General features: G+C 57.5%; 1 protein-coding gene across 6 annotated transcripts in view; it reads right to left on the reverse strand.

Annotated features, from left to right (window-relative positions):
- Nucleotides 1-9400: 9400 nt before the first annotated feature.
- TBC1D16 (TBC1 domain family member 16) overlaps nt 9401-20009 on the reverse strand; it is a 32416-nt gene continuing 21807 nt past the window's right edge. For 3 of the 6 annotated variants that reach the window (XM_058852424.1, XM_058852421.1, XM_058852422.1), the window contains 9 exons: nt 19580-19777; nt 17666-17813; nt 16504-16671; nt 15550-15698; nt 14677-14811; nt 13774-13960; nt 13227-13406; nt 12591-12737; nt 9401-12172 (listed from right to left, as the gene is read on the reverse strand). In XM_058852424.1, the coding sequence (XP_058708407.1) occupies nt 11927-12172; nt 12591-12737; nt 13227-13406; nt 13774-13960; nt 14677-14811; nt 15550-15698; nt 16504-16671; nt 17666-17813; nt 19580-19777 (1558 nt within the window). In that variant the 3' untranslated portion in view covers nt 9401-11926. The remainder of the gene's footprint in view (nt 12173-12590; nt 12738-13226; nt 13407-13773; nt 13961-14676; nt 14812-15549; nt 15699-16503; nt 16672-17665; nt 17814-19579; nt 19778-20009) is intronic. The other 3 variants (XR_009279053.1, XM_058852423.1, XM_058852425.1) reach the window with 3 other exon arrangements.

Genomic DNA, 20009 nt, shown 5'->3' on the forward strand with positions numbered 1-20009 from the left:
CGCTGCTGCTGCTGCTGCTGCTGCTGCTGCACATGGGGCTGCCTTAGGTGAATGCTCTCTCCTGGTGCTGCTCCCAGCACCAGCCAGCGGAGGTTGTGAGCAGGATCCTCAGGAAGGAGGCACTTGCAGGAGCACGGGGTGTGCTCCCACAGCAGTTTAACACCAACAGCAGAGCAGTTTCTGTGTAGCTGATGGAGGGGCTGAGGCACTGCGGACAGGTTTGGGGCCATGGCTGGGCTCCCCTCACCACTGGAGCTCACCATGAGCGAGGCAGCCCCAGAGGAAGCAGAGACATCCCTGCTCTGCAGAGCTGCAGCCAGCACAGGCAGGGAGGGCAATACTCCAGAGCAGGGTCCCAGGATGCTCCATCCCTCGGCTGGGAATAACCCCCCTTCCCCAGGGCTCTTTGCTGCTCTGCCTTCCCCCCACACCCTCAAGCATGGGTGCCAGTGAGGGAGCCTCAGAGACCATCTGTCTTTAATCTTCTTAGAGCCAGGCAAGTCGGGAGAAATTCAGAGGAAAGAGGCACTGAAGTCCCTCTGTCCCTGGCTGTGACAGCGCAGGGCTCTCAGCACGCAGCTCTGCCTGCCCCACATCCTCAGAGCAACGCAAGCTGCCCGAGACACCAGGCAGAGGGCACGGGAAGCGCTCCCACCCCCTGGAGCAGGGGGAGACGGGAACCCCTTCCCCAGGCACTGCAGGGAACCTGATACCCGTCCTCAGCCCCGTCCTGCCCTGCACCTTCCTCATCCTCAGCCCCGTCCTGCCCTGCACCTTCCTCATCCTCAGCCCCGTCCTGCCCTGCACCTTCCTCATCCTCAGCCCCGTCCTGCCCTGCACCTTCCTCATCCTCAGCCCCGTCCTGCCCTGCACCTTCCTCATCCTCAGCCCCGTCCTGCCCTGCACCTTCCTCATCCTCAGCCCCATCCTGCCCTGCACCTTCCTCGCCATCCTCTCAGATCCAGCCCTGGAGAGCTCTGGCCTTGGAGCTCTTCCCCCTCTTATCGCTTAAGCCGATGCTGTTCCCTGGCTGCTGAGGGTAATTATGAGATTTTCTCCATCCGAGCTGGGGCTGTGTGTGTGTCCTGGCACTGGCAGCAAGGAAACTCCTCAGGTGCGTGGGATGGCCCCACTCCCCCTCCTCCTGCTGAGCCTGGGGCACTCGGGGCTGCTTCTCCCTCCTGGGCAGGAGCTGGGCTGAGCCCAGGACCAGCCGGGCACAGCACCCACAGCCCCCGGCAGTGCAGCCAAAGCTCACTCACACAGCAATTCCCACATCTCCCAGCCACGCCAGCAGAGCTTCCTGGGATGGAGAAACATCCATGAGGCCTTCCCTGGCTGCAGGGGGACCTGGGCCAGTCATGCCAAGCTGTTTAAGCACAGCGATAGATAGATGGATGGATGGATGGATGGATGGATGGATGGATGGATGGATAGATAGATAGATAGATAGATAGATAGATAGATAGATAGATAGATAGATAGATAGATAGAGATAGATAGATAGATAGATAGATAGATAGATAGATAGATAGATAGATAGATAGATTAGCTAAGATTACAGCTGAGGACAGCTGTAGCCCTCTCATGCTGGGACCTGTGGGTACTTTGAGCTTTTCTGCCCGTGCTCTGCTCCCACAGCTGTTTGTGCAGCACCTGGCACTGCCAAGGCTGGGACCAGCTCGTCTGGCAGAGCAGTTTGATGCCACGTTGTGCTGAAGTGCCACCCCGGCCTCCCCTCCCCGGGCAGAGCAGTGATGAGAGCGGTGATCGCCCACAGACAGAGCTGATAATTGCTGGTTGGGGCTGGGACCGCTCTGGGAGCTGTGGGAAGAGCAGCAGCGAGGGCCTTGTCAGCACATGTCCTGCCTCGTGGCCCGGCCATGGCACACGGCAGAGCTGGCACCTGGACAAGTCACCCAGCACAGCAGAGCCGAGCCCTGGCTGAGCCGCTGGAGGTGCTGCCCTGGGGACAGGGACCCTCGGGCTCTGGGGCTGGGACACCCCCAGGGCCCATCCCCAGGGATGTGGGGTCCTGGCTGGCGGCTCCTGAGGAGCAAACGAGAGGCTCCAGCCCCTGCCCTGCTCCCCTCCGGCAGAGCCACCGCTGCTGTCCAGTGGCCACCAAGAGCATCGTGTGGCAGAGGCTTTCTGCAGAGCCCCTGGCGTGCAGGGCGCTGGTGGGAGGGAGAGAGGGAGGGAGGGAGGAAGCGAGCTCGGCTCTGCGGTCAGGCAGTTTCCAGCCCTGCACCTGAGCCGAGGCACGGCTCCTCTCAGCCCTTCCCTCCGGCTTCCTTCCGCCCGCCCCGGCAGCTTCTGCTGAGCCCTGGCTGCGAGACAGCTCCACCAGCCCACAGGCTGTCCTGGCACTCCATCCCCTCCGAGGATTAAACCAAGTGTTTGTGTTTTCAAAGGTTTCAGGAAGATTTCCTGGCCGTGCCGTCCGCCCGCCGCGTGTTGCGCTGCCGCTGGATCTCCACGCTCCAAAGCTGCTTAGTCCGACCCAAGTCGAGCTGCACTAAAGCCCTCGGGAGATGGATGCTTTGCCTGGGGGAAGGAAGCTGGTGGTGTTTGCAGGGCAGAACCTCAGTCCAAGCCTCTCTGGGGGCTGCTCCATGGCCCTGCTCCTGCTGATCTGGGGCCCTGCTTCTGCGATTCGGGCGATTCAGCACCGCACCCAGCACAGGCCGAGCTCTGCTGCTGCAGAAAGCTCAGCCTTGAGCCTGGGAGATGTTTTCACGGCCTATGAACTCCTTAAACCTAAAGGCTGGTGATGTGTGAGCCCCTTGCACGTGTGCTGGACACGGCAGAGCAGGCCCCGGGCTCTGGTCGAGCGCTGCTCTGCTCACGCCGGGTTTGTGCTCCTGGGAACAGCCACGGGTGCTGAGGGAGCACAGCTGGGAGACACATCTGGGCACTGACTGGTTAGACTGGCTTCTCCAACCTCTGCCCTTCCCTGGACTGCCTGCATTTGGTTATAAGGAGTCAGCTGTTTGGTAAGGGACTGGAGGGCCCGCGCTGCTCCTGCCTGGCACGGTGCTCCCATCCCACAGTGACGCTGTCCTGGGCTCTGTGGCTGTCACTGCCTCACCCCAGACGCTGCTGAGTGTTCAGGTGAAGGCACTGCAGCCAGGGCTGCAATCCACCTATGGGAGATGGATAGTGAGCAGGGCTGGGGGCTGTTCCTTGGAAGGCTGCAGCCCATCTTCACTTCCCCTTCTCTCAGGCGACTGCGTGTGCCCTGGGCAGCTATTTTTAGGCTGCTGCTCGCTGTCTGCTTTCCCCCGGGGATGCTGAGCAGGTTCTGGGAACTCCAGCTGTCTCTTGGGCAGCGTGAGAGATGCTGCGCTTCCCGAGCTTGCTCCTTCGCTCCCCAGCACACGCCCAGGCTCTGCCGCTCCCCTGCAGCCGCCCTGGCACCGGGCACGGGGCTCAGCCGCCCACCCCAGGAGCACCGGCAGTGCTGGGGGCCGTGGGGGGCTCTCCCGTTCTGGGGGGATGCTGATCCCTGCCCTGGGATTGCGGGGCATTGCTGATTCATGGGGCTCTGTCATTACAGCGCTGAGCCCCGAGGGTTTGCTGCCCGCAGCCGGGAAATGTGGCACAGGCAGCCTCGTGTTCCCCATCAGGAGCCCCGGGGTAGCCCAGGGCTGTCTCAGACTCCCCACTGCAGCCTCTTTGCCCAGTCACCCCAGTCCTGCTCCTGGCCCTGTGTCCAGTTTCCCGGGCCCGGCACAGGGAGCCCCTTCCGTGGGGACACATCTCACCCGTGTCACGTCCTGAGGGGGCAGCTGGAGCCTCCGTGGGGCTGGGCTGGAGCTGAGGAGCTGCTGGAGCCCCGCAGTGACTGGAGCCGCTCCTGGGGTGACACAGGGCTCAGCTGAGTCCCTTGGTTTCCGACACTCCCTGTGGGTGGCTGCATCCTCCCCCCGGGCACTGGGCAGGGGGGTTCCCAGGGCTGGCAGTGCCACTTGGCTCCTTGTTTCTGTGCCCCGTGGCACCTCTGTGAGGAAACCAGGGCTGTGTGTGCCCGGCTGGGTGCGAGCTGTGCTGCGCTGGGGTCAGCAGGGACCCCACGGTTTGGGGGCTCAGGGAGGTGTGAGGTGACACCTGCACAGGTTGGAGCACAAGGCAGGGAGGCAGGGCTGTCCGAGGCAGGGTGGGAGCTGCGAGGGGCAGGGATGGGGTTTGTGAGGGGCACAAGGAGTGGGACGAGCTGTAGAGTTCCTGGGGACCCCAATAATCGGGGTGCTGCGGACACGGAGCTGTTCGCCGCTCGGTCCCCGCTCCCCGAGCACGGCTGCCCGGGCCGGGGGTGTCTGGGGCACCTCCACGGCGTCAGGACCGGCCCCGGGGAGGCTCCAGCTCCGCTCCCGCAGCCCATGTTTGGGCTTTGGCTGCAGCAGGGCCATAAAAGGCAGCGTGGGGAGGGCCCCGTGTGCCGGAGCATCCCGGGGAGCTGCTCCCGGGCATCGGGGCTGGGCGCCGGGGCACCCCACGGACAGCGGGCTCTGGCTCTCCCCCAGCCCATTGCAGCCCAGCCCAGCCCTTGGTCCGGGCAGGCCCTGGCCCCGGGAGCAGCCCCCGCCCAACACCCGCGGGTGCCCGGGGCAGCGGCTGCTCCATCCCGGGCAGGAGCGCTGCTCCAGCGCGCTTCTGTCGGGCCGGGGATGAGGAGCTGTTTCTGTCGGGCCGGGGATGAGGAGCTGTTTTTGTCGGGCCGGGGATGAGGAGCTGTTTTTGTCGGGCCGGGGATGCGGAGCTGCTTCTGTCGGGCCGGGGATGAGGAGCTGCTTCTGTCGGGCCGGGGATGAGGAGCTGTTTCTGTCGGGCTGGGGATGCGGAGCTGTTTCTGTCGGGCCGGGGATGAGGAGCTGTTTCTGTCGGGCCGGGGATGCGGAGCTGCTTCTGTCGGGCCGGGGATGAGGAGCTGTTTCTGTCGGGCCGGGGATGAGGAGCTGTTTCTGTCGGGCCGGGGATGAGGAGCTGTTTCTGTCGGGCCGGGGATGAGGAGCTGTTTCTGTCGGGCTGGGGATGCGGAGCTGTTTCTGTCGGGCTGGGGATGAGGAGCTGTTTCTGTCGGGCCGGGGATGAGGAGTTGTTTCTGTCGGGCCGGGGATAAGGAGCTGTTTTTGTCCCCCGGTGCAGAGGCAGTGGCAGCGCACGGCACGGGACGTGCTGCGGATGCCGGGACCAGGAATCGGTGGGGCCAGGACAGACTGGCCTGCGCTGACAGCTTGGAAATGAAATCCAGGCTGAAGCCCCGCGTTGTAAATCCCTGCTCGGGGATGCTCGGGCTCGGAGGTGTCTCGGGGGGCGGGGTGGGGCAGCAGGAGCCCAGGCACAGGAGCAGCAGAGCTCATCCACATCCGTGCAGAGGGACAGGGACCGGCTCTGCCACCCCGCCGAGGCTGATTCACGAGCAAAGGCCGAGCTGCTGGGCCGGGTGGGTGTGAGCCAGCCAGCAGGAATGCGAGGAGCACAAACAGCGAGGAGGAAGGGCGATTCCCCAGGTATCAGGGTGGGCACCACTGAGCTGCAGAAGTGTGAAGGCTGGAGAGCTGGGACCAAGGGCTGGGACAGGGTGGGAGAGTTGTCCCCAAATTATATTCTCTGGGGCGTTCCGAGCTGGGCTGGGCACAGGCTGGTAGGTTCTCCTGGGACAGAGCTGGGGCAGGAGGGCTGCCAGGGCCCCTGGGCTGTGGCTGAGAGGAGCCCTGGCAGTAACCGTGTCCTTCCCGAGCCCTGACATCAGCTGTGTCCTTCCCAAGCTGTGGCCCCAGCACACCCAGCAGCTTCCTTGCTCCTGCTGCACTTCCAAGGGAGCTTTGGCAATGCAGGTGTGTAGCACTGAGCCCTGGGCAGCCATTTCAGACCCGGTGTAAGAAAAAGCAAAGTAAATCTCCATCAACGGCACTTCCCCACACCCTGGGCCATTGCCCCGGGGTCTGGGGGCTCAGCCCATGCCCGTCCTGTCCTCTGTGCCATGGAGGATGCAGGGCTGATTCATCTCCTGCCTTGGCTCCTGCTTACGTACGTTCACTCTGTTCATTCCCTGCCCGAGCAGCTAAATTAAGCCGAGCAACAATGGGCAATCGATTATCCCATTACATTTCCATCGGCCTGACTTCCCCGCGGCTCCTGCAGGCTGGCACAGGAGCTTGGCAGGGGCTCGGTGCAAAGGTTCTGCTCTTCCTCTCTGTCCCTCGCTTTCCTCAGGGCTCTCTCCCCTCCCTGATCGTCCCTTTCTTCCTGTGTCACCTATTCCAGCCCTGCTTGTTCCGAGTCTTTCTATGACCCAAAAGCTGACGAGCAGTTCCTCAGGGCCAGAGAGGCTGCCACGTGTGGAGCCTCCTCGAGTGCCCCGCGGTGTCCCTGTCCCGGCAGGGCTCCGGCTCTGCCCCAGAGCCCTGTGAGCATCCTGCATCTCCCGGCCGCAGTTTGCTGGAGAAGGGCTGGGTCAGGGGCAGCAGGGAGGGGTGGGCACCCCGGGGTGACCGGCAGTGCCAGGGGGGTGCCAGCCCAGGGGGACCCCTCTGCTCCCTGCTCGGGGCTGGCTCCGTGGCCCCGTCCCCGCTCTCAGGGCTCTGAAGCGGCTCAGGAGCTCAGGGTGACGCTGCTGTGTCTGCGCGGGGATGCGCCTGCAGATCCTACCTGCGTCAGCAGCTGAATTCCCTGCTCTCACTCCCGCTCCGCCAGAGCCTTAACCCTTTCCTGCCAGCCTGAGCACCTCCTCGGAGCCAGGGTGGCTGTGACCTCCGGCTGTGGCAGCCGCACCTGCCCTGTCCCCACAGCCCTGCAGGAGGGGACGCAGCATCCCCCAGCTCTTCACCCCGCTCGCTGCCCCGGCTCTCCCGCAGCCTTTCCGTGGCTTCCCTTTCCCAGCCCGTCCTGCCCACGCCGCATCCCGCCCGTGGCTGCTCCAGAGCTGCTCCAGAGCCTGGGATCTGCTGTCTCCGCAGCTCCCTATCCCTGGGGAGGGACGGCAGCGCTTTCCCAGCGCTCCTGCTGCTGTCGGCATCGGCGTGGGGCAGTTTTATCGCCTCGGCAGAGGGCCTGAAGGCCAGCTGCTGTTTGGGCTGTTTCCAGTCACGGCTGAAAGTTTTTCACTGCCCACCCTCAGCTGCACTCTGTGGAAATTTTGTTCCTGAAACCAGGACCCGGCTGCTGGAGCCGATCTGGGCCAGGCAGGTCTTGAGCATCATGAGCAGCACCAAAGGGATCTCTGCCTTCATCCACAGCACAGGCTCTGCCCGGTGCTGAGGGCTCGGGGTCAGGCAGGGGGTTGGGATCGCTGTGCCGGGTGTTTGCCGTGTCCCTGGGCTCTGTGACAGCCCCGGGTCTCCCCTGCAGAAACCTCAGGAGACCAGAGAGGACTTGGGCAGATCCCATCACTCAGCACCTCCCCGGCCGCCTCTGCCCCCGCCAAGGTTAGTCAAGCCCCGGCCGCAGACAGAAGAAGCTGAACTTGTTTGTGGTTTCTGAGACAAACCCAAGCCAAAAAAAATCAAAAATCCCAGGAAGAGTCCTTAGGCTGCTCCTTCTCAGGCTGCTGCTTTGGCACATGGAGCAGGAGCTTTGGCAGGGCCTGGACTTGCTGGATTCAGGGGGACCTGGTGCATGGGGGCACTGCAGGGCTGGGGGCTGCCGAGGAATCCCTCCCGGTTGGCAGAAAGCACCACTCGAGGTCTGGCTGGCAGCAGGTCCCCTTGCTGGGATGCCTGAGCCGTGTCCGTGCCCTGTGCTGTGGTTTTGGGAAGGGCTGGTGTGGGGCAGAGCCACGAGCAGCAGCAGCAGGGCTTTCCCCACCCGCACCTACTGCTCCGGGTGGGCAGCTCCAGCCTGGCGAGTCCGAGCTGGCACCGCTGGCACGGCTCCTGCCGGGGCTGCCCCAGCCTCTGCTTTTCTTCCAAGAGCCGTGGAAGCTCATCAGGAGCTGGGTTTGTGTTGAAATGAGGCAGAGAAGGCGTGTGCAGAGCCCGGAGCGCCGCGCCCGGGGCAGGACGTGCCCGTGAGCTCCAGCCGGCCGGACTGGTCTGTTCTCATGGCCCAAGCGGAGCGAGCCAGGGATTAATCAGCCAGCCCAGGAGGACAGGCTACGTTGGGTTTGAAATTCTTTGGTGCTTGCAATAACTCAGGTGAATCTCTTTGTTCTTGTGAGCTGTAATTTTTCATTTGACAGGCAGCGTCCCTTGACAGAACAGCCAAACAGCCACATCCAAACACACCCAGCCCTGGGACGTGGCACCAAGCCCCTCCACCTGCCCCTGCCCCAGTCCCAGGTGACAATTTCCCAGTGCAGCAAACTCCAGGGGCAGTTTGGCCAGACCTGTGTGGTCAGCGCTCAACACCAAGGACAAGCTGACCCATTGACCCCCTCCTGCTCGCCCAGGTGTGGGACAGCTCCGGGCCCCTCCCAGCCTCAGGACACCGAGTGCCACCTCTCCCCTCTCCCCCCGTGCCCAGCAGCTGCCCAGGTGTCCTGGGACCAGCCCAGTCTCCATCTCGAGGTGTCTGGGGTCTCTTCTCCTCAGGGTTCTGGGTGTGGATGGGGATCTGGCCGGGATTACGGAGCGTAGAGAACTCAGGTTTTGTTCCTCCCTGCTCCCCTTCCCCCCGGCAGCGGGAGGCAGGAGGATGTGTCAGCTCAAGGCAGAGGCTAAAGAGGCTTACACTGACTATTTACCTTCTCGAGGGGCTATTTTCGGCTGCTCAGCTGCCGCTAATGCGACGCTCAGGGCAGTGACAGAGGAGACGCCAGTGAGGGTCACTGTTCTTAGGATCCACTTTCCTCCTCGAAGCTTGGCTGCTTTTTTGTTGAAAATCTCGGGGATGGGTCGGAAGGGCCTTTGAAATGCACTGCCCTGTCCCATGCGTGACTCGTTTCCATCACTGCTCTGCAGGGGAATCCCAAGGTTGCTCCCAGTGCTATCCCAGCGCTATCAGCTGGCTGTGGATGTCCACTGGGAGTTCAATAATGGCACCACAAGTCGATGGACAGGCTGAGACTGGAATTGGGTCACTGGGATGTGAGCGCTGCTGGGGAGCAGCTCCATCTCTTTGTGTCCCTGACTGTCCCAAAGCGGGGTCAGTGCGTGCCAGGGCCATGGGGAGCACAGGGACAGCCACCTGAAGTGTCCTGCAGGCAGAGGGAGGCTCAGGGCACACCGGGTATGGCAGAGTGGCCAAGGGTGGCAACCAGGGATGCACACCCAGAGCTGAGCCCTGCTTCCAACAGGACCCAGCTTCTTCCACATGCTGGAAAGCTGCAGTGCAGAGTCTTTAACTAAATGAATCCTGAGTGATTTCCACATTGCTGAATGACATTTTAATAGTGGAAAAATAACACTCCAAATTATCTACTTCATCTCTTCCTATTGTCTTTTACTGGCTGGGAACGAGTGCTGCAGCAGAACCAGCTCTGGCTCTTCTGGGAGGGGTTTTCTGGTGCCTCCCAGGCCAGGGCAGGCAGTGGGGAGGTGAGGAGGGGCTGTTCCCCTGTGCCCAGCACCCCGGGAGCCCAGCAGGGGCTGCCCACACCTCGCAGCACTCCCGGCCATGCCCGTCCCACACGGGGCTGGCAGGTGGCAGAAGGCAGTGTCCTGCTGTCCCCCTGGGGAGCTGGCACCTGTCCCCGTGCCACCAAGTCGCTCTGCAGGAAGATGCTTCTGGAATTCTCTGCTGTGTGCTTTTTCTGGCCTGAATTCAACCACTGATGGAGCCACTGAGGGCTGCCACAGGTCCCCAGGAGCAGAGCCTGGGGACAGCCATGCAGCCCCAGCACCCAGCACGTCTCTGAGTGCCTGCAAAAGGGGTGGCTCAAGCTGGAGGACAGTGTCTGCTGTCCCCAGCCTGCACAGCAATGGACACACAAAAGCCTCACACAAACTTTTATTATCACTGAAACGTCATAGATCTCCAGTAAGTCCCTGCCCCAGAGCAAAGCAGCCCCAGCCCTTACCCGAGGTGTCCCCTGCCAAAACCCAGCTCACACCTGCAGCCTCGGGCCCTTCCGGAGCTGCGCCGTTCTGAGCCCTTTCCCCACTGCTCTCATCCAGGGAAGTTCTCATCCTCTGGACTAAAGGCACACAAATGGGGAGCTGAACTGTCCTTCTGCCACTCAACAGCCAGCCCTTGGCGTGTTGCCTTCCCTGGGTCAAGGCTTCTTCCATTCAGGAACGCCGCGTGCTCGTGGCTGGTGCCGGTTCACACGGAGCATCCGAGCTCCAGCCTCGCTTCCCAGCAGGAACGGGGCTCCAGGACGGGCTGTGGGTAAGGCTTTGCAGAAGGATCTTGAGAGAAATGTGTTTGTCAGGTGCAGGAAGCCACCCAGCTCTGCCCGAGGGCACGGTGGTTCCACATGTGCTGCTGAGGGCACGAACATTCCTGGCTGGGAAGGGAGCCTGCCCAGGACAGCGGTGTGGGAAGCAGGCAGGAGGGAGTGAGAGGGAGCAGGAAAGCCAGGGAAGGCTGCACAGGGATGCAGGGAGGCACAGCCCGCTGCCACCTTGGCTCCTTTTCCAGCCCCACAAGGGAACTGCTCCCCTGGCTGTGCCTGGCACAAACGCTGGCTCAGGACACGCCTTTGGAGGCCACGGAATTTGGTAAGAACCTTTGGCAACAGAGCTCAAGGCCTCAGCTCCACTTGTGGCTGGCAGAATTTGTAGCAGACATGGGGAGAAACACTGTCCTTTCAAAAACACCCTGAGGGAAACCTTTATCAGGCAGAGCTCAGCAAAAACGGCTGCAACAAGGCAAGTTTCATTTTTACTTTGGGATGTGAACAGGGAGCACCTCTGGCACTGAGGAGCCTGAAACCCACACGGAGTGTATGTGCCACAGGCTGCGGCACTGACAGGCAGGGACAGTAAATATTCAGTAACTGAGGAGAGCCAAAGGAAACACAATGGGAAACATACTGGAAACAACAGACTAAAGTATTCAAGTCTGCAGTTGTCAGCATAAAGAAACAGCTTTGCTGTAATGTCAGAAAATCACAGAATGGTTTGGGTTGAAAGGGACCTTAAAGCTCATCCCATTCCACCCCCTGCCATGGCAGGGACACCTTCCCCTGTCCCAGGCTGCTCAAAGCCCCATCCAACTTACCCTTGGACACTTCCAGAGATCCAGGGGCAGCCACAGCTTCTCTGGCCACCCTGTGCCAGACCCTCCCAGGGAAGAATTCCTTCCCAATATCTCATGAAGAAGGAAACTTTAGGCAGTGTCTGTGAAATACCCTGACTCAGAGCAGCAGTGCTCTGAGACCTGGGGCAGTCAATTTTCTGTAAAAATGGGAAAAAATCATGCCAGCCAGTGTATCCTATAAAACCAGAAAAGGCCAGAGACTTCGAGGTCACCAGTCCTTCCTTGCTGACAAAGCAGACACCTTCCCTGCAATCCCAACGGTCTGCAGTTTTATTTTTGGCAGATTATAATTAAAATGGCTTTTATGGCTTTGAAAAGGAGCCACGAAGCTGCACGTTTTGGTTGAAGCAGAGAGCGTGTGGTGTGCTCTGGGTGAGGGGACGGTGGCCTTGGCTCTGCTGCTGCCACCTGCCACCAACACCTCGGGGTGGCCTTGGCTCCCCCGAGGGCTCTCGTTTCTCACCAGCAAGTAACAAAGTTCTGCTTGCTAACCAGTCCAGTCCCAGAGGCAGAATAAAAAGTCCTTGTTAAAACCTAGAAAAGCTTGTTTCTAACAAAATCAAATCCAAACACAGTTCCTGGGTCGATGCCTTTCTCTCAGGTTCCATCACCCATGCAATGGACCTTCCCCTACAGAGCAATTTAACTCCTCTTCCATTCCACACCTTTCAGTCTTCTCAGGAGTCCTGACAAGCTATTCCTCCATTCTTTTCTTCAGCAGTTTTTCCTATGCACATCCTTCCTGCCCTTCCCTTCCGCCGTCGCACCCTGTTCCTCTCAGCTATTTTCGGAAGGCAAAGACATCCCGTGTTTTCAGGCCTTTCTTGCCTTCACTTCCTGGTTTAGGAGAAGACACTTCCACCAGCCCCCCGTACGGGCAGCTCTCGGACTCCAGGTGGTGGCCAGAGCACTCCACGGCGGGGATGAAGCCACTGTCCCACATGCCTGTCCCACACAGCTTGCAGAGGTCGTGCAGGCTGCAGGGGATGCGGGGCAGCAGGTGGAACTGATAGAGCAGACTCCTGGCCTAGAGGGACAGAGAGGGAAAAGTCACCTCCCACCCCCAATCCTCCTGTTTGGCTGCCTGGGCTTCAGCAAAGGAGTGTCCTGCCAAACACCTGAGGGTCACCTGAGGCACTGGGGACAGGTCACAGGGGCTGCCACACTCCACAGCTCATCCCATGGCCCCAGTCACTGCACCGTGACACCAACAGCTCTGTCTCCACTTCCCTGAGCAGGTTATCCAAACAAGGGCTATCCCAACCACACTGTCACCTCCCAAGCACTCAACAACTTCCTCCTCCTGCTGCAAATCTTCAGGCAAACAGCAGCATCCCTCCCAGGCAGCCACAGGGACACAGGAGATGCAAAGCTGAAGCAGCAGTCCCCGGTTTTCTGAATACTCTGACTGATCTCTTGTCCCACATGGGCACCTGGGCATTTACCTTCCTGAGTACGAGCTCCCCGTTCATGTGCATGGCCAGGTTGCCGAAATGCAGCAGCATCTGGTCAGTGGCCAGCTGCTGCTCGATGACGTCGTCCCCATAAATCACCACGATGGCCACGCAGATGAAGAGGTGGAAATAGTCTGTCTGCAATGGGAACACAGGGGCTGCTGTACAGCAGGTGGAGGCAGAGCTCTGGCTTCACCTCCCACCCTCCACAAGCTGAGAGATTTTGCTCCCTTCAGTTCTGCCCAGTGGTGAGAACGTGAGTTACCGGTGACTTCTGAACCACAGCTGAGCCAAAGCCTCTTTCCTTCCCAGCACAGCAGCAAGGTCTGCACCAGTGTTTGCACCACAGAGCAGAATTTTGGGAAGACATTTCCCAGCTGTGTAAGAGAAGCCTGAACATCAGAAGTGAGTGCTCAGCATTTTCTGAAACACCTCCTTGTGAAGCCCAGACATCCCTGAGGAGGAGAGGCAAGCAGGGCTCCATCCTCCTGCTGCGTGGATAAACCTCTGCCATAGTCACAGACCCGACTTATTTTGGCTACTTTGCTGAGAGTCTTTCTGGAAATCCTCAGTGCTGAGGGGGGAGGACTCAGGCAGGATGTGCCATGGCTGTGGCAGCTGCCTCACCTGGTAGTGAGCCCAGCACGCCTCCCACATGCGCAGCGCCTCGGCCTCCGGGAACTCCCTCTTGAAGCACAGCAGGATCCAGCGGTGGCAGAAGAGCATCTGCAGCCCATCCTCTCCCAGGGCACTCAGGTGCTGGTGGAAGCGGGGGTGCATCAGCCGCAGCAGCTCGCGCAGGTACAGCTGCAAAAGAGGCCCTGGGCTGAGGCCCTGCCTCAGGCAGCCCTCAGCACCCCGTGGAGCAGAGCTGGAGAGCTGCAGAGCTCTTCTCTCACAAGGATGGATATAACTGCCTCTGGAGTGCCTCAATCACCCAGGATCAATTCTACCCACCAGGTATTTCCATGGAATCAAAGAGCTCTAGAATATACTGAGTTGGAACTGACCCACGAGGAACATCAAAGTCCAGCTCCTGGCCCCACACATGACATCCCCAAGGATCACCCCAAGGTTTGGAGTGTGCTTTGGCATGCTGGAACCCCCCCAGCCCAGGAACTGGGGAGAGGAGATGCCACAACAGGGCTGGAGGGAGCCCAGCACTCAGCCTCACCAGCTGCTTCTCCATGTCCTCATCCCGGGGGGAGCTGATGAAGATCGTGTTCTGCATCAATCCAACAAAGCACCAGAAAGTATCCGACTCATCCAGGACCTCTGCCAGGAGTGGGGCAACCAGGTCGGACATGCCCTGGGAGTATCCAATGGTTGGGTTAAATACTGCATAGTTCAGCAAGATTCTCCTGGAGCAGAGACAGAAATGGAGAGGGGACAGGTGAGGGCAGGTGACAGCATCATCTCAGGGACAAAGACACAGGGCCTCATGTGAGGTGCCATAATACAGACAGGGAAACCCTGCTGCAAACACCAGTACTGTGGCACCAACTTCAGGAAAAGGTTTGGCATTCACAGACAGCAAAACATAAACAGAAAATGAGAATTTAAAAAGATTAAGAGGACAGAAATGAAGGGCACATGGGAGAGATGATGCCCAAGACATGCACAAAGCTCCAAGCCATGCTGTTGGATGAAACCCAGCTCTGGAGATCACACCTTTACAAGTCACACTCTTACAGAACAGACTCTATTCTTGTCCTTTACCCCATCAGGAGAACCACAGACCCAAGCACATGTCCCCAGCCCTACACAGCACCTTTGGTGTGCTGTGTGTGCAGGGAAGCTCAGGGATGGCAGCAGGGAAGCTCAGGGATGGCAGCAGGGAAGCTCAGGGATGGCAGCAGGGAAGCTCAGGGATGGCAGCAGGGTTACAGGATTGAGAAAGGAGCTACAGCAGCAGTGGGAGCACTGGGGAAGGCTCTGCTGTTGCATCCCGTGGTTCCAGATGCACGGTGGGTGCTGTGCAGCATTCCCAGGCAGCCTGGGCTGGGGGCTGACCAACTTGTCTCTACATTGAGCAGGATGTGGCTTTTAGGACACTGGAATCAGACACTTCATTCACCTCATGGTCTCCACATTTGGGTTGTCCTCCCCTCGGAAGAACTGGTTGCTGCGGTCGGTCCTCACGACATCCTTGTCCACCGTGAACTGCACCTGGCGCCAGAAATCCTTCTGCTCATCTGGGGCCATGGACAGCCTGGAAACCACACAGCAACAGCACAGGGTTGCCAAGAGAGGAATGCGAGTGCCACAATGAACAAAAAGCCTCATTTCAGTCTTAGTTTGCAGAGAAAACTATTCCTGTACCGAGTTTCCTCAGCACCTGAAAAACAGACCGGCAGGTCTGGCCAGTACAGCGGATTGTCTGTCCCAAGGGATTACTGGAAGGAGCCTCCTGGGTTATAAGGGATGACACGATGTGTTTGCTGCAACAAACACTTCAGAAGCATCAGACTGTGTTCTCCACTGCTCCTTGGAACTCAGCACACCAGAACTCACCACTGGTTTCATTGACTCCTGGTTATTAACAGTACTGTGCCCCTCCAGCTTCAATGTACTCACCTCCATTTAACAAACAATCCTTGCACAAACAACCTTCTGGAATTACATAACCCTTTCCATCCCTCATTTTCATGTACATTTTATTTATAAAGAAATATAAATTCCCAATTTCACCTTCGCTGTTCTAACCCAAGTCTTGCCTGGGAGGTTTCCCTGCGTGGTCCTGACGAGGCTGTTTCCAGAGCCCAGGTAAGGAAATGTCTGAGCTCTGTGGCACTGGCTCCAGAGCCTCAGGACACCAGCAGTGCCCAACACTCCTCCTTCCCCATCCCTCCCATTCCTCTACTCCAGCCTTTCCTGACGGAAAGGGTGCAGAGACTGTGATGGCCAGCCCAAGGAAAATGAGCAGGGGAGGATGATGATGCTCTGTTACCTTTTCTCCTGGATCTCAAAGTACTCTTTCCTCTTCTGCAGCCTCAGTGCCTCCCTCTCTTCAGAGGTGGACTCGTAGCTGTAGTAGTGCAGCAGAAAGGGCCACACCTCCCCACGGATGGAAATATCAATCCCACCAAAGAAAATGGCCTGGAAAAAGGAGCAAAAGTTATGGCTGGTGTAGTTTTAGCATTCCCAAAAACAGCAACAAGCAACTGCCCGCTGCTGTGCTTTGGTGCCTCTGCAGTTCTTTCCTGACAAGTGACGCCTTGATTCAAGCTCCTGCAATTTGCACATGTTTAGAGGGAAAGTGCTGGCCCTCTATTCCCAGACCAGACACAAATCAGGCTCATTTCAATGTCAATAACCACCCCCGGAGAGGCTCTATGATTAACGTGTCGTTCTCATGTCACGGCTTAATCCCAAATCCTGGAGACTGCACTGCACTGCAAACTTCTCTCTCAGGGCCCAGTGCTCCCCTCAGCCCTGGTATTTCACACAGCAACCTCAGCTCATACAATCTCAGCTGTTTCAACCATCTCAGTCCTTTCAGCAATCTCCAGTGTTCTCTGTGACTCGGTCACACATTCTGCACACACAGCAGGCACTGGGCACTTTGGTTTATGGATTCCAAACCGCAGCAGAAGTGGGACAGCTCCTCGGTCAGAGGAATGCTCCACCAGCACAGAATCACAGAATTGGTGGGGTTGGAAGGGACCTCTGGAGATGTCCAGTCCAACCTCCCTCACCCAGGCAGGGTCACCTAGAGCAGGTGATACAGGAACATGTCCAGGTGGGGATCCAGCCCCACAGCGAGATCTGCAGCCATGGCTTCACTCAGCGGTCTCCATCCTCCCAGAAGCCCAGCCCTTGTCCCTGACAGGAACACAAACTCCTGCAGTTCCCCCCGGGGACTCGCCCTCAGCACGGGAGAGAACAGAGGGGAGCCCCTCACCTTCCTCAGCTTGTACTCCTCCTCCACCTGGCCGGCCTCGTTGAGGTGGTGCAGCCAGGTGGACACGTCCAGGCGCCGGTACGAGTTCTCCTCGGGGTGGGTTTCCGAGGAGGGCAGCTTGGGGCGGCGGATGGAGAACTGCATGCAGGTTTTCTCATCTGCAAGCTGCTGAACGGGGCAGAACAAACCACAACTGCAGCAGGAGCCAGGGAAAGCAGCACAGCGTGAAACCCAGAGCAGGGAAACCTCTGCATGGTTCATGTAGGATTAAGCACTGCGGAGTTGCACTTGGAGAGGTTTTGTTTGGTTTTTTTTTAAATTCCAACCATTACAATAACAAGAGTGATTAGAATAATTAAAATCCACCACAAAACAGATTCATCTTTAAAAAAAAATTAGTTTTGATTCCTCCTCCAATCTTATCCCTGACCTGGAACTGAATTAATGCTGCTTACAGCAAAACTTGCCCCTGCCAGGAATGCCTGCAATAAATTACATATGATTGGCCATATACAAAGGGATTGCTGTTAGGAGAGAGGGGAACTGCACTGCCAGGCTCTCTGAGGGCACTCAGGATCCCAGTGCAAGGCTGCAGCTGACATTTAATTTAAAAATCAAAGGTTGTTCAAAGCAAAAAGTGAGCCCATGCGACCGTAATAAGAAAAGCAGCGGGGGGCTCTGTGGGAAGGATGGAAATTTAAAAATCACTGTTTCTAATAAGCACATACAATATCTTAAACAGATAATTAAAGAGCTCTTATCACATTTGTATGTAGATTGAACAAAATATGGCAAGATGCCTTGTCAAAACATCCTCCAAACGGAATGTTATGCGTCACAAGATGGATGAAAGGCTCTGACACGATTTCCTATCTGCAGATTTCCAGACACCTTCTGTGCCTAAAGGACAGTGCCCACCTGTCAGGTCTAGCAAAACCACTACCTAAGTAAGTCTTCTGGATGATCTTCCCCCATATTCCACAGGTAGAACAGGAATGGATGGAGACAGACAAGTCCAAGAGAGACCTTGAGTCCAGCTTTCATTTCCATCCTGCACCTGGCAGCTTCCTGCCTGACCTGCTGACATGAACTCAAAGCCTCCTTTCTCCAACACACCACCCCGAGTGTGAAACACCTGGCCCCAGCAGCCTGGCTCAGGTACCTGGTCCTTGAGGTGGGTCTCTGTGCAGTACTTCCATTGCTGAAACACCTCGGACAGTTTATCCAGCCCACCGTGGTGGAAATGGAAGATCTTGTACTGGCTCTCCCTGCTGGCCACCACCAGCTGCCCACAGGTACACGCCTCATCACTGTGGGAACAAGGGAGAAACAGCTGTGGAGGCCACCCAGCACAAGGAGGGACCAGCAGGGACACAGACCCTTGGGACAGACAGTGCAAAGCAAGTCACAGAGTGCAACACCAAGCTGCCCCTTAAAACAGGGCACAGAGGCAGCTTAACACCTCTGGGACTCACTGATCCTTATGGGTCACTTCCACTTGAGACATTTTATAATTGTATGACATGGTCATAGTGACAATTTTCTCCACTTGTGCCTGGTAACAGCACTATTTTTACCCTTCCTTCACACGAAGGAATTAAAATTTGTCTTCCCTGGAGAAAAAAACACCACAGGAAGTCTGCCCCAGAAACATGAAGGCAGTACACAAAGTCAGCTCCTAGGGATGCTCAGACTTGCTCACTCACAGCTTTGTCCAAAGAAGCAGGGAGGGAAAGCAAAAAGAGAGTAAAAATGTTTTTGCAATAATTTGAAAAAAAAATTTGTAATAATTTGAAAGATAACTGTAAGAGGCTGAGAGCAGCAAGACTCTAGAGGAGCCTGGTGAGGGGCAGGCAAAGGAAAAGGTACCAGAGATAAAGATGTTTTTCATATCCCCAGGTTATTTGAAGCATTTATGGTATGACAGCTAAGAGCAACCTTTACTAAAAATAAAATCCTTTCGGTTCTGTAACTGTAATTCAGAGGCTCTCCTTGGGAAGGCTGACACTTTCCTGGAGACAATTGTTCTGGAAAGGCTTCCAGGTAGGATTGCAGAAATCACCCCCACCCAGAGCCCTGACATGGAGCATGCACAGCTCACACACAGCTCACACAGAGCTCAGAGCTCACACACAGCTCACACAGAGCTCAGAGCTCACACACAGCTCACACACAGCTCACACACAATTTACATACAATTCACAGGTCACACACAGCTCACAGCTCACACACAGCTCACACACAGCTCACAGCTCACACACAGCTCACACACAGCTCACACACAGCTCACACAGAGCTCAGAGCTCACACACAGCTCACACACAGCTCACACACAGCTCACACACAGCTCACAGCTCACACACAGCTCACACACAGCTCACAGCTCACAGCTCACACACAGCTCACAGCTCACACACAGCTCACACACAGCTCACAGCTCACAGCTCACACACAGCTCACTCACAGCTCACACACAGCTCACAGCTCACACACAGCTCACACACAGCTCACAGCTCACACACAGCTCACAGCTCACACACAGCTCACAGCTCACACACAGCTCACACACACTTCACAGCTCACTCACAGCTCACACACAGCTCACACATAATTCACACACAATTCACAGCTCACACAGAGCTCACAGCTCACACACAGCTCACACACAGCTCACAGCTCACACACAGCTCACACACAGCTCACACACAGCTCACAGCTCACACACAGCTCACACACAGCTCACAGCTCACACACAGCTCACACACAGCTCACACACAGCTCACAGCTCACACACAGCTCACACACAGCTCACAGCTCACACACAGCTCACACACAGCTCACACACAGCTCACAGCTCACACACAGCTCACACACAGCTCACACACAGCTCACAGCTCACACACAGCTCACACACAGCTCACAGCTCACACACAGCTCACTCACAGCTCACACACAGCTCACACACAATTTACATACAATTCACAGCTCACACAGAGCTCACAGCTCACACACAGCTCACACACACTTCACAGCTCACTCACAGCTCACACACAGCTCACACGAAAGGATCCAGTACCTGAAGAAAAGGCGAAGGGATCTCATTTGTCCCAAGTCTACTCTGAAGACACCACACACCTGCTCGAGGGCAAATACCTTCTGCTGTTCATCCCATCTGGTGCTCTGCGTTTGCCCATTGTTCTCCTGGAACTGGGCACTGGTGTCCAGGCTGGAGGCAGAGCTGGTGGAGCAGGTCATGCGATTGTCACATGTGTCCCTGTGGACAGAGCGTGGGGACAAAAACCCCATCAGCCACAGGAGGCTGTGGGTGCACACAACAACCACAGATGCTCCACGTTAAAAACCTTTAGTCAGAGTTCTGAAATGGGCATTCATTCACCAACTAGATTATTTTTATTGAAATTAATTCTCTACCATTCCCAAAAGCATCCTGGTTTTGGCCTTTTCCTAATGTTCTTGCATGCAGAAATGGGGAGAGCCAAACCCAT

Source organism: Poecile atricapillus, chromosome 17, assembly GCF_030490865.1.
Source record: "Poecile atricapillus isolate bPoeAtr1 chromosome 17, bPoeAtr1.hap1, whole genome shotgun sequence".
Classification (NCBI taxonomy): domain Eukaryota; kingdom Metazoa; phylum Chordata; class Aves; order Passeriformes; family Paridae; genus Poecile; species Poecile atricapillus.